General features: G+C 49.8%; 3 protein-coding genes across 3 annotated transcripts; 1 reads left to right on the top strand and 2 right to left on the bottom strand.

The window, feature by feature from the left end:
* Positions 1-5,347: 5,347 nt before the first annotated feature.
* Positions 5,348-6,744, bottom strand: BCR38DRAFT_352698 (calmodulin-dependent protein kinase; the record flags this gene model as incomplete). The annotated part of the gene is made up of 2 exons (XM_040856723.1): positions 5,348-6,400; positions 6,544-6,744. The coding sequence occupies 2 exons, from the start codon at positions 6,742-6,744 to the stop codon at positions 5,348-5,350; spliced, it is 1,254 nt and encodes a 417-aa protein (XP_040711694.1).
* A 770-nt stretch (positions 6,745-7,514) lies between these two features.
* BCR38DRAFT_446888 (uncharacterized protein) lies at positions 7,515-8,342 on the top strand. Its single transcript, XM_040861120.1, has 2 exons — positions 7,515-7,779; positions 7,831-8,342. The coding sequence occupies exon 2, from the start codon at positions 7,894-7,896 to the stop codon at positions 8,062-8,064; it is 171 nt and encodes a 56-aa protein (XP_040711693.1). The 5' UTR covers positions 7,515-7,779; positions 7,831-7,893; the 3' UTR covers positions 8,065-8,342.
* Positions 8,343-8,927: 585 nt separating this feature from the next.
* Positions 8,928-9,625, bottom strand: BCR38DRAFT_460719 (uncharacterized protein; the record flags this gene model as incomplete). The annotated part of the gene is made up of 3 exons (XM_040862444.1): positions 8,928-9,018; positions 9,074-9,334; positions 9,396-9,625. 3 exons carry the CDS (start codon positions 9,623-9,625, stop codon positions 8,928-8,930), a joined length of 582 nt encoding a protein of 193 aa, XP_040711692.1.
* Between the last annotated feature and the right edge of the window lie 3,056 nt (positions 9,626-12,681).

Raw genomic sequence — 12,681 nt, 5'->3', positions numbered from 1 at the left:
AGCGACGGGCGGTCAGATACTATGACAAGCATGACAAGTGTTGGTGGGCACGACCTTGTGTGCCCTTTCCCTGCGGATGGGCACAGTCGATTCAAGGTACTCCAACGCGCCCGACCAAAGTACCGATACTTTAAGGTTCCCCAGCAAGTGGGACAGACCTAACAGTTTGTCTCGCACTTTTTCGGAGCCCGCGTATTCGCGAAACAACACGGTCCCGACATCGCCGAGGCTCTTGAGCTTCAACGGTTCAACTTTAAGTGTTTGTCGCCAGTACACCCCTCTGGAATGGCTTTTTCATCAGAAGGTCAGGATTACGCAAGGCCTTTTGGTTTCATGTCCCGTGCCATGTTTTGTCTCCGACGTTGGCGTCCGCGGGCGGCGGACAATTTGAATGGACACGTGCATCTCTCAACGCTCCGCCCAACGGAATACGGCACCTTTCAACCTTATCAGGCCTTACGCCACAATTTGCCCCATACCGGCCTAATAGTGTTCAACCTTACAATATGTCGCTGCCAAGTGCGCGAAGTGATTTCGGTCTTGACTAATGTGATCATGACCACAGCTACGAGGCGAAATGATCGGTGCGCGAGCAGCGAGACCCCCAACGTATGGGCAACAATGGGGATATAATCGAATGGTATGGAGCACGCGACTAATGAACAAATGCGGCACATAGTAGCTGTAACAAGTGTAATTTCAACCACCCAGATTCTTTGTGGGGGTGGCTGTACCAGACACTATGGCCGTTGCGACAGTGATGAATAACGACATCGACGGAAATACCGGATGTTGCGCATCAATATCCCCGGTTATGAATATTTTACCGACCGCAAACATCGTCAGTCAGTCAATTTCGACGAGGCGCGTCTCGCAGAAATTCCGCTCTCGCGGTTGAATATCGCCGCGAGGTGATCGATAGTCTGGGTTCTCGATACTATGGGTTCGGTCGTATCGAACGATGCAGCTTCCAGACGATTTGCCGGGTGGAAAGTCGCGATGCAACCCAGCGATATGGACCCCGACTGCAGTCGGTGTGACCTGCAGGCGTCGGGCGCACGCGACACTAGCCAATTATTTAACACCGATGTCTCCGGCTCATCCGATTCGGATGTCAACAGAGTCGACAGAGTCGTTCACGCACTCCTCGGTAGCCGCGATACTGCTATATTTCACGCGTATGCAGGGCTTGTATCGTGGGCTCGAGAGAAGGTTAGGCTTCGTTCCCGCATGAAATATCAATACGATCTTTCGCACAGACATTGCTAGATCGCAAGCATATCGAAGTTAAATAAATTCGATCCATCATCCACTGGACCATGCTTGGCTTAGCTCGGAGACCTCTTCCTTGCCAGCCACCTGGCAAGCTCCCTCGGGGTTTTCCAATACTCCGCAAAGTAGAGGTACATGCAACTGGCTGCAGCTTGGCTTGTTGTTGCATCGCATCGCATCTCATCCTTCAATCGCAAACCAATGAGTCAATCTTACCAAGAGGACCCTGATGCGCCGATTGCGTCTGGATTCCCTCGACGAAGGACCGCAAGCGCTTGCAGCCTCTTGTCCTTTGTTCAAACGTATGACCGCTATCTCCGTTCTCCGTGGCTCCCGTAAGTTTCCTGACCACACGAGCGATAAAACCACAGCATTATGACCGAACGAACAGCATCGTTTTGGACTGGTAGCTTGCCCATGTCGTTGTTCACAGCCCGCACGGGTTATGAGTCAAGCTTCGTATGATGTCTTGTTGCGTTGCCCAGCAAAGTGAAATCGGTTCCCCGCATCCAACCATCCCATCGATCGGTCTCGGGGTCTAATGTCGTTGCGTCGGGCCCCGTTGCTGCCCGTTGGGAGTCAAATCGTCAGTTGGCGCCGTCGGTCAGCCACTCCGCACCCTGCCGTTGACGCCATCAATCTCCCCTTTAATGAAAACCAAATACATAACAGTTTTTCCAAATCAAAGGTGATGCACCTCATACCTGGTAGATCCTAAAACACAACGAGAGGACGCTTACACAAGTACTTCCAGGCCGTATCTGCTACAGTCGACCGCGAGCAACTTTGTGCGGTCATCCCAGCCATGCAGCTCGGCAACAGTGGAGTGCGATAGCCTAGTAAAGTGCATTACTAGTACTAGAACCCTCCTCCCCCTCTGCTTTGAGTTCAATGGGTTCGGGTTGTTCAGGAGGGAAACGGCTTGAAAATTTCATTCAACGACTCATCCCGGCTACTGATTCGGTAATTGTCAAGCAACCTGGTTTTCCTCTTTCCTCTCGGCCCGTATTCGAATAGTGTTTGCGCAGCCACTTCCATTGTCAATAATAAGGCTTGAACACGCTACGAGATGGGTTAACGGATCCCGAATCCATCTTTGAAGTCTGCGGTGCACGAACAGATCATCCGTCGCTCAAAGCTACTCTCAAAGCCACGATGACTATTGATCGAAACCCTCGTAACAGGTCACACTACTCGACCCATTTTACAAACATTCACTTGGCTTGGAAAGGTTTACAAGTAGTGCTGGGCTGACCGGCCATACCGGCCTGGAAGGATTGTCTTATAACCTGATAATGACCAACGAACCATCCACTCTCCCGAATCCTTCCCGCTCTTGCCATGGACTCCGGACTATCCGACGAGCCGTTCGCTCCGTATTTATCATCCGCTGACTCTCCGTCAGCTCCTGCATGTTACATTTTTACGTGGATGATTCCAACCGCCTGACGATTCCAGTCTGGAATTCAGCGGGGTGTTAGCATAGTAGCTCGGTGCTTCCAGTTTGAAAGGCATGCTTTAGTGACTCCGCCAGCCTGCACGTCTCGGGGCACCCGTTCTGCCATCCACAGACACTCTGCCATGTCAACATCATGGCGGTAGTCACCTTTCACATAAACGTTATCGGCCTCGACTGTAACAGGCTCCCAAAATCTTATTGGAATATACAAGCTTTAACGAAACTTTAGTGCTCAGATCTGGGATCAGCTGATGGTGTGAGGCCCCCGCCACCTCACACATGTAGATGCTATGTATCGCATTTGTGCTAGGTACATGTTATGCTGAGACTCCACGGCGGAATCGTGATTGGCCCAGTTGCGGATTACTTGCTGCTCTCTACCCTACTACTCCAGGTGGTGCGATGCTGCGGGTGACGTGACTGGCTGGACATTTGGCACAACGTCTGACGGATCGTCTACTAGTGTAACGGATATCATCTGAAGATGGCAGATTAAGCCACGGTGCTTTCTGTACATGCGACACGGAGGGACGTTTGTCTAGGTACTTGCCTGTGTCAAGTTGAGTAGGTAGGATTGAGCTGATTGGTTCTCTGTAGTTCGGTATCAAGTTCTTGGAACAGCTCACACATGCCCGCAGACAGCCTCCCCGAAAAGGCCTATGTCCCCATCATCTAAACCAGTCGATGCGATATAAAGCCAATCTGCTTTATATGGACCGATCATTCCACGTTTGTTGCCTGGAAGAGGAGTTCCCCCCTGGTTTCGGTACCGCCACACTTCAACTCATCTCAACCTTTCGCTACCTCACGCATCAATTGGTCGGCTAGAGGAACCGACGGCAACGCCGCTGAAACCGCCTGATACAGATTCTTTCGATTATGAAATGGAGGCCCGACGCCCCTGCATCCAAAGCTGGCCTGTGTAGCACTTGGAGTAGCACTGTTTCGTAAACGGCGGACTTGAAGCCTCCACAAGTCGCATCGGCATGAGAAGAAGAAGCAGAGTAGGCCGAGAGGAAACAAGCGAGCGAGCCAGCTCACTGGTGACCATGTCATTCTCCATTGCTCATACTTGAAAATGGTTTCAAATACAAGTTACATTGTATCGGTTGACGTTTTCTTAGGGTATGTCGGAGGAAAATCAAGGCCACAAAGTGTGGTGTTTCGAAACAATGGCTCTATGGGGCTCCAACCTAGTCTCTTTGACATGCCTCAGCTGGAAGTTACTCGGCCTTGCCGGATGAGGCAACTTTCGCACCGATATTCACCGTATTGCATACTGCCGTTTTCTTGCAGTCTTCTCAAACATGCAAGTATGTATAAACGATGGTATGCATCTAGGAAACCCCATATTACACCGAAGGACACTGCCTGCAAATTGGTAATTTAGACACTTCCAGATGGATGGGAATGATGAGTCAAACACCAGTTGTCACAAATCGAGAATAGGGGCTCTTTCATTTTTACACTTCGGAGAGAGGACTACACGAAGGAAAATCTGCGGAGGACTCTCATCTACACCCCTATGATAAGGTAATGATCGAGGAATCCACTTATAGGCGAGTCTGCATATATAACCGTAGCCTCACGTGTATGCTGTATGGTTATCTACGTTTTCTGGCCGCTACTTGATACTGTGTCCTTATACTTAATCTCCTTTACCATGAATCAAGGAACCGGTCTCACAAGAAAGAAAGAAGTCCTTGGTCTAGACCTCCACAGCTATATAGCCATCACAGGCGTACAAGAACCTATGATCGGGTGTAACTATAGGTCTGTCATGAAAGGAAATAGCAATCAAGGGTAACGAGCACAAAAATATGAGCAGACGCTCTTTGAACCGCGGATTTCTATTCTATATTTCAATTGCAACTTCACCGCACTCGCACATAAAACAATCAGCAGTTAGGTTGAGATGCTTATTTGTATCCGCGTAGAAGTGACGCCCGCATGAAAGCACTCTCTTTCACACGTTCCGACACCCAGCCTTTGAAGATAAATAACTTCAATACAAGGGTCAATCATCGCCTAGGCTTCTATATACGTTCTTCATATGTAGGTTGTTGAAAGAGGTGACCCGCGAACCATGATGAATCACACTCAACAACATCATTGCCATGAAGTGCTATTTCCGGCATTAACCTTGCTGCTACTAGGCCAGCTTCATAGCAACGGCCGCTGTGAGTTGCGTATTAACTCCAATGCCATAAAAATCTAGAATCATTTTATGGCGCCTGAATTCGCCATCCCAGTGGGGTCCCATTTCGTAGTCAAGATCCGCAGACCTCTGACTTGATCGAACAAGCAATACATCCGCTGCAGTATCCGCTGTTTGTCTCCTTTCCAATGTGAATGGTGTCCCTCATATGCATGATCATCGGTGCTGCTCGAAACTAAGTTGCCTCGTCCCCAAGACACACGAGATTGGTGTCGAGCTGGGTAACCTCAGTTATCCGATCCATCCAGGTTCGCGACGCGAAAAAGCTGCCGCAGGAAGTCCCCAATCCGTTTATTTTCGATATCCTGCATTTTCTCTTCGGCATTCCAAAGCCCTTCCTCGAGCTCGCGTACTCTCTGCTCGAGTTCGCGTAGCCGCATTTCGTCCGGCCGGCTCCCCTATCGCCTGCTCTGCCCTGCACTCCACAGGCCCCTGGAAGTCTCAACCACCTTGTTCGCAAGCGTGCCTGGCCGTAGACTAGCGGGCACTCCGGTCGTGGGGCCTACGCCGTCCATCTCCACATCGCCGTCACCTTTGCTGCCGTAGCCCAAGTCATGAGGTCTCATGTCAACACCGCTGTCGCCCTTGACTTGGTTGGATGGTGCTCCACGGCTGGGCTCATTGCTCCTGGCTCCGTCCATGATCTGTGCTTGCATTTGACCCTCGCGGAGTTTGTTAATGGCCCTCACGGTGTCAATAGCAGCATGCAATGTACGGCGCGCATTGAAGTTTTTCTTGACTGTCGGCAATAGGTTCTGGCCCTTGTCGCCGTCAGCGCTTTGGGTGTAGTCTGCAACAAAGGCATGCGAAAGAGCCTCGTGGGCCGTCATACGCTTGTTGGGATCGACTGTCAGACATTTGCTAATGAAGTCCTTGGCATTGCTGCTGACGCCGCGCCAGTACTCGGTGGGCTGAAAGCTGTAGTCGGCGTTGAGAATGGCCTGCATCTCCTCGAAGTCCGAGTCGCGGTCGAACGGCGTGTAGCCACACAGGAGGAAGTAAGTGATGACACCCATAGCCCATACGTCGACGGGCTTGCCGTGTCCCGTCTTCTTGAAGATCTCGGGCGCCATGTAGCCTGGAGTTCCGCAAGTTGTCGTCAGCACGTGAAATTGCTCCTCGTCCATAATGCGACTAAGCCCGAAATCGGCAATTAGCAAGTCGGCGTTGTCCTCAGGTGTGCGGAAGAGCAGGTTCTCTGGCTTGAGATCGCGGTGTACAATGCCATGATCGTGTAGATAGGCGACGGCCGAGAGGGTGGCGCGGATCAGGTCTGCCGCATCCGATTCGTAGTAAGATCCTTTACGGCAAATGCGATCGAACAGCTCGCCACCAAGCGCCAGGTCAGTTACCAGGTACAGGTTGTTCATTGTCTCGAAGTAGTCGACCAGCGTCAGGATGTTCTGGTGGCCCATGGAGACCTTCTTAAGTACCGCGATCTCGTTGCGGACCTATAGTAAGACATTGTGTTAGCGTGATATGCGACTTCTCGCCATGGAAGACCAGGTGGCTTGAGGATTGCGTCGTGAGCAAATGCGTTGGTGAAACTCTGTAGACGATATCCTCCGCCCAGGCACCAAAAGTGACAGCGTACCATATGTTCTCGCCCAGCCATTAGTCGTTTATTGATGACCTTGGCAGCGTAGTAGCGTCCAGTGTCAATGTGTACACATTCCTTGACCACCGAGTATGAACCAGCCCCCAGCGTCTTTCCCACCTTGTATCGACATGGCTGGATCTGGGGACTTGGACGACCCGGCGACCCATTGTTCTGGAGCTCTGGCGTGGTATTCATCGCGATCAATGTCGGAGGTCGAGGCTCACCGACTCGAGGCGAAGAGAAGTTTGCAGTTGTGCGGCGTTATGTCTGTGGCTGATCGGTACCGCGATTTGGGGAAGTCGCCAGCGAAGTGCGCTGCGTTAGTCGGTGCAGGTCGAAGTTCAAACGGGGGTGCGATCGAGTGAGTGCTCAGTTCGTTATTCTACGACGCGATATTGGTGTACAGCTAATAATGCTAGAGCTGCGTCGTCTGATGATAACGGTAATAGCGAACGATGGCGAGTCGGCGAATTGCAGCGGTATTTCTCAATCAATATGTACCCAAATGGGTGAGAGGAGGATCGCCCGGAATCTGACGTAGGACGGTGAGGGAGGCTAGTCAGCCTCTTATCCGAGCGGTGGTGCAATCAAGAGGGCCAGAACAGCAGGTCGAGAGAAGTCGCAATCCGTCGCCAACAAGTCACGGAACGCGCAGAACTGATGGATATTGTTCGTGTCGAGTGTGGAGCAAAGGCACCCTTGAGCACAAGAAACCTTGGAGCCAACAGGGGATCCTGAAAACAAAGAAAAAAGGCAAACCTATCTGTTTCTATTCTGATGAAAATTAAGGATTTCCTGAAAGTCCGCGATCAGCCTGTTGACCCCGCGGACATCGCCAAAGCTTTCATTAGGATGATTGGCTGATTTACAAAAGAGGGGCAAGTCGTCTACGGATTCGCGGCACCCATTCTGTGGGACAGAAAGTCGTTTCAACTCGATATTTATAGATACCCCGAGTATCATGTTAGATTACACTTGCGTGTATCGTAAGGAAATGTATGAACAATTACGGCCCTACTTTTTGTGGTTCAGGCTTTGGCAATTATCTACTATTTACATCTTAATATGAAGCCTTACATGCCATCTTTATCTTTTCGGAACTATACCCGGTTCCCTTGGCAGAGGCCACTTTGTCTGGACCGCCTAGCCTATGAATCCAAGTAACACGCTTCATAGCGACTTACCTCGAATAGTTGTTGAAGGGGTGTGTTTCTTAAAACCCCCTTTTCTGTTCGTTTTATATTTCCCACCTCGATTTCCGTGACACTGATTCTAGAGTAGCCATGCGTTAATTCTTAATATTCCAAGGCTGTTCAAACCGGTACCTACCATCGTACTAAACGCATGAGGGTTACGACAATCATGGCCGTGACGACACATAGCATGACGGAGCTACCATCTGCCAACAAGTGGGCATTCGGCAAGTTCCACGCGATGCCATGGTTTTGCATGATTCTGGCTCCGTCCATGTTTTTAGGTATTGTGAGGACTTTGACTTTCGGATTGGCACTGTAGTCCTTTCCCAGAATCGGATCTCTGGCTAGTTATGGATGCCAGGAACTGGAAGTCCTGAATGCGAAAGTTGGTTGCTTCTCTAAGCTTTGTAGCAAACCTCAGTAACCCCTGTTAACTTGTCACTTTGGCGGCTGTACTGAGCAATAATTCACTCTCAGGGTGTGGCCTACCCCTAAACTGAATCTTATTGGGCCCCGCCATCGCCACATGTATTCCCTGGTTGGCTCTAGGCAACGGGTGAATACAATTGCATAGACCAACAATTACATCAATGAGGCACCTCTAAGCAGTTGTCACTGTAAAGCTGCAGGAAGAGCTGTGCAAGCCTGGGATAGACACCATCGAAGAATCAACCAAACATGGTCTTTATCCGAACTAGTTTTTCGATATTCCCGGGCGTGCTTGTTAACTGTATGCTTGACGCGTGGGTGTGTGAGCGCAAGCCAGAAGCTTGTTGCACCTACTGCCCTCGCACAATAGGCGGTTCTGGTCCTTCATACACTAGTTGGGGTCGCCTGGGTACCACCGTTCATTACAAGATGACTGCAACTCTGGAAGCACTGGTTGTGCTCGCGTAAGTACCAGAGTTGGTAACAAGGCAGCTGAAGTCCCAGACGCATTTGTCATGCGCGTCCAAACAGTATCCCTGGTCACGAGACGGTTGCAGCCCCACATGCACCAGTTGCACTCGCCTAGATATTAAACTTGATCCTGAGACGACAGCATTGTGTGTAAGATATCATGTCAGTTATATTATCACTAGCTGAATGTGTCATAGCTGCGCAAGGCACTACCTAACGTGGATATTATTCAAGCGGTTACAATCGATGCATCCGAGACCACAGTGACTGCCTTGTTCGGATTTAATAGTCTCCAGAGGATCCTTTCCGTGATGCCTTCTTCGCACTATGCTGCTTCTTTGACCTTATTCTGCTTTCATGGAATGCCTTCTCCCTGGGATTTGGTAAGCTTTTGCCTGTAACCTCCCAATGGTGTTGGAAATACTTACAAAGCTTCGTACTTCATCATCTTCTTGTCGCTAGTGGCGCCAGGCACAAGCTTGCGGTAGATCTGCTGTAGCTCCTCTGCCAGCTTCTGAAAGTTTTCGTTTGTGTTTGCCGACCTGCTTCTCTGGGTCTGAGCTTGGATGGTTATTGAGTCATTCCCGCTGGTATAATATTTTGATGACCGCAAGCCGGACTGTAACACTTTTGGAAGACCCTTAGCAAGCTCTTCCACAGGCCACACGGTTGTAGCCTTGCTCTCAGTCCTACAAACAAAGTTAGTGTCTAGCTCTAGCAGGAGGTTGAGACTAAGAGGATGGGCCATACTTATTGACATGCTGTCCGCCAGGCCCACTGGAACGGGAGTAGCTGGTCTGTCCCTTTGGCAAGTTGCTTCCCCGGAACGATGATTGCCACTTTCTGGCTTCGGCTAACTCATCTTGGTCAAATGAAGCGTCGAAGGCTTGATGTCGAATGAAGCGATCAAACGTCAGTGTTCGCCCCAGTACAAAGGCTCCTTGAGATGAAGAGAGATTGCTGGTAATTTTGCGAATCATGGTTTAGAGAAGTAGCGAAAGAATGCAATGCAATAAGCCGGGTTGAGTGAGGAGCTCTTCCAATGGTTCCTCTGTCCTTCGCTCTGAGGCCGCCCATTAATCGAGCCTGCCTTAAATGCGTAATAACCAAAGTACCGTCATGAACACACGAGTATATTCAAGTTCGAGGCAGTGATTCTTCGCGAAATGATAGGATGTCTTGATTGAACTGGCATTGAGAGCTTGCCAAGCTGATGTCAGAACCAAGGCATGTAGGCAACAACTGGCCTTTGACTCTAGGACAGAATTGGGGACTTCTAAGTCGGAGGCTCAGAGCTGGAAGATGCGAAACGGGAGCTGGAAGCAAAACTACAAATCAGACTTCAGAGGAGGTCTATAATGCTCAAGGCGGAGAGGTGCAAGACCGGTGAAAGATGGCAGTTGCCAGTTGTCGAATTGAGTGGAATATATGGCCGACAAGATGCTCTTGAAATTATGGACATATCAGCAGCTCATTCAGTCACTAATAGTGTGGCTGTAATATTCGTGAACATGGTCGTGGCCGAAAGCCCGGCTTCATACTGTTGCCGCGAGTGATCTGAAGTGCTGTGAATCTCTAACCTAGGCATTACAGAGCCTCGTCGGTTAATTGTCGGGAGCATTTATCAAGTCGCGGGCTCGCCCTACTTAAGTGGAATAATGTTGCCATAGGGGCTTTGTTCCTACCTCATTCATTCTTCCCCAGACGTTTTGTACTTGGCAATTTACTTGCAATAGAACAAATCACCGAGGTTGCTGCTGCCCTGAGGAGACCAGGGTCCTAGCTAGGGTAGAATCGCTCTTGCATCTCAGTTGCATAACTACTTAAGTAAGATATGCTCGATTGTTCATATACTGTATATGTAACGCAAGTAATAACAGCTTGGGGGCCCGAGGACTTCTAAAAGATGTGTCTAAGGAACAAGGCGATATTAAAGCAGAACTTCTATTTGATCTGCCATTGGTTTACAACTTTATGGCAATCAACAGATACCTAAGTTATGCAGAGGGTTGCACTGAAACAGACCGCCATCCCTGATTCCTGCTGTCGGCAAAGCCTCGGCGGCTAGCATGTCGTTGAAGGATCTGTGGAGCCTCCTTGTTTGCGGCACATTCGTCATGGACTGACGCTGCGGACGGACAGCTCTCGAGACTACAGTTAAGGTGACCATAGACCCCCCCCAGTTGAGCCGATCATGACCTCACGTGATGTTAAAATACTGGGTCCAGGTGACCATAGTGGGGTAGATAATCCCTCTATTCTCATTAACGTGAATGTACACCGAGCTGGCCACTTTCATGCGCCAACGCGACCGGCCAACTTAATGTTTGATTTTCTCAACAACCAATTATGGCAAAGTCATACAACGAAGCAGACTTAATGCTAGCCCTTCAAGCTCTCCAAAATGACCAAAAACTTAGTCTCGGACAAGCGGTAAAAACGTACCAAGTCCCCCGAAACACCCTCCAAACGCGTAAAAACGGCGTACCTTTCCGACGCGATATTTTGCCCAGTTCACGAACGATGACAGAATTAGAAGAGGAGGTCATTATCAAGCATATACTGGACTTAGATGCACGAGCGTTTCCGCCCCGGATTGCTGATGTGGAAGCAATGGCAAATTCTATCCGCGCGACACGTAACGCAGGGCCCATTGGAACGCGCTGGGCTTCGAGGTTCGTCGCACGTCGCAAAGAGTTGAAAACTCGTTGGAACCGTCCTTACGATTACCAAAGGGCCCAATGCGAAGATCCAAAGCTTATTGCAGATTGGTTTCGGCTTGTTGCGAATGTTATCGCGAAATACGGTATCCAAGAGTCGGACATCTACAACTTCGACGAGACTGAGTTTATGATGGGCAAGATCTCAACCAATATAGTAGTTACGAGCTCCGAACGACGTGCCAGGCCGAAATCAATACAGCAAGGTAACCGGGAATGGGTTACCGTAATCCAAGCGGTCCAGTCTACCGGTTAGGCGCTGCCGCCGTTCATCGTTGTTGTGGGCCGATACCACCTCTCTTCTTGGTACGAAGACGACAACATTCCGAAAGATTGGAGAATTAGACCTAGTCCAAAAGGATGGACGACTAACGAGATCGGTATGGAATTTATTAAACACTTCGATAATTGTACGAAAGATGGAAAGTCCGGGATATATCGATTGTTAGTGTTGGACGGTCACGAGAGCCACGTTTCCGGCGATTTCGAGCTATATTGCAAAGAACACAAAATTGTAACTTTGTGTATGCCTCCGCACTCATCTCACATCCTCCAGCCACTTGACGTGGCCTGTTTCGGTCCATTAAAGCGGGTGTACGGCCAGATGGTAGAGAAATTGATACGCCGGTCACTAACACATATCGCGAAGGAGGACTTCTTTCCTATCTTTCCTATCTTCAAAGACGCCTTCTTTGCAGTTTTCGGCGAAAAAAACGTTCAAGCTGACTTTCGAAGGGCAGGACTTGTTCCATCCAATCCAGAAAGTGTGATTTCAAAGCTGGACGTACGATTACGGACCCCGACGCCTGTTGGCTCCCCAGAAATCGCAACCCGACCGTGGGTATCAAAGACGCCACAGAACCCGATAGAGGCTCATGCACAGTCTACTTTTTTGAAAAAGCGCATCTCCGAGCATCAGAATAGCTCTCCGACGAATATTATCTCAGCTGTCGACCAGTTTGCGAAGGGAGCAAAAATGATAATGCACGAGCTCGCCCTCGTACGGGCCGAGTGCGCTGAGCTTCGAGGGGCAAATAAGATGCTAAGCCGGCGCCGGAGGACTAAAAAATGCAATTACGGGAAGGAGAATCACTTATTTTCCAAGAAGGACAGGACCTAGGGGACTCTAGGGAGTTGGCGACGCAGATACAGCAAGAAGAGCGCCGAAATGGTGGTCGCGCAAAGCGTGTTGAAACGCGCCCGAGGCGCTGTGGTATTTGCAACGGGACTGTACATAATGCGCGAACTTGTAAGATCGCATTGCCATCTTCTGGAGAGGAAGATTCAGAGTAGTTTCAATTGATTTACGGCGTTGT

This window comes from Pseudomassariella vexata (assembly GCF_002105095.1).
Source record: "Pseudomassariella vexata strain CBS 129021 chromosome Unknown BCR38scaffold_15, whole genome shotgun sequence".
Lineage (NCBI taxonomy): Eukaryota > Fungi > Ascomycota > Sordariomycetes > Amphisphaeriales > Pseudomassariaceae > Pseudomassariella > Pseudomassariella vexata.
Note: the sequence above shows the minus strand (reverse complement) of the source record. Positions and strands in the feature narration are given on the sequence as shown.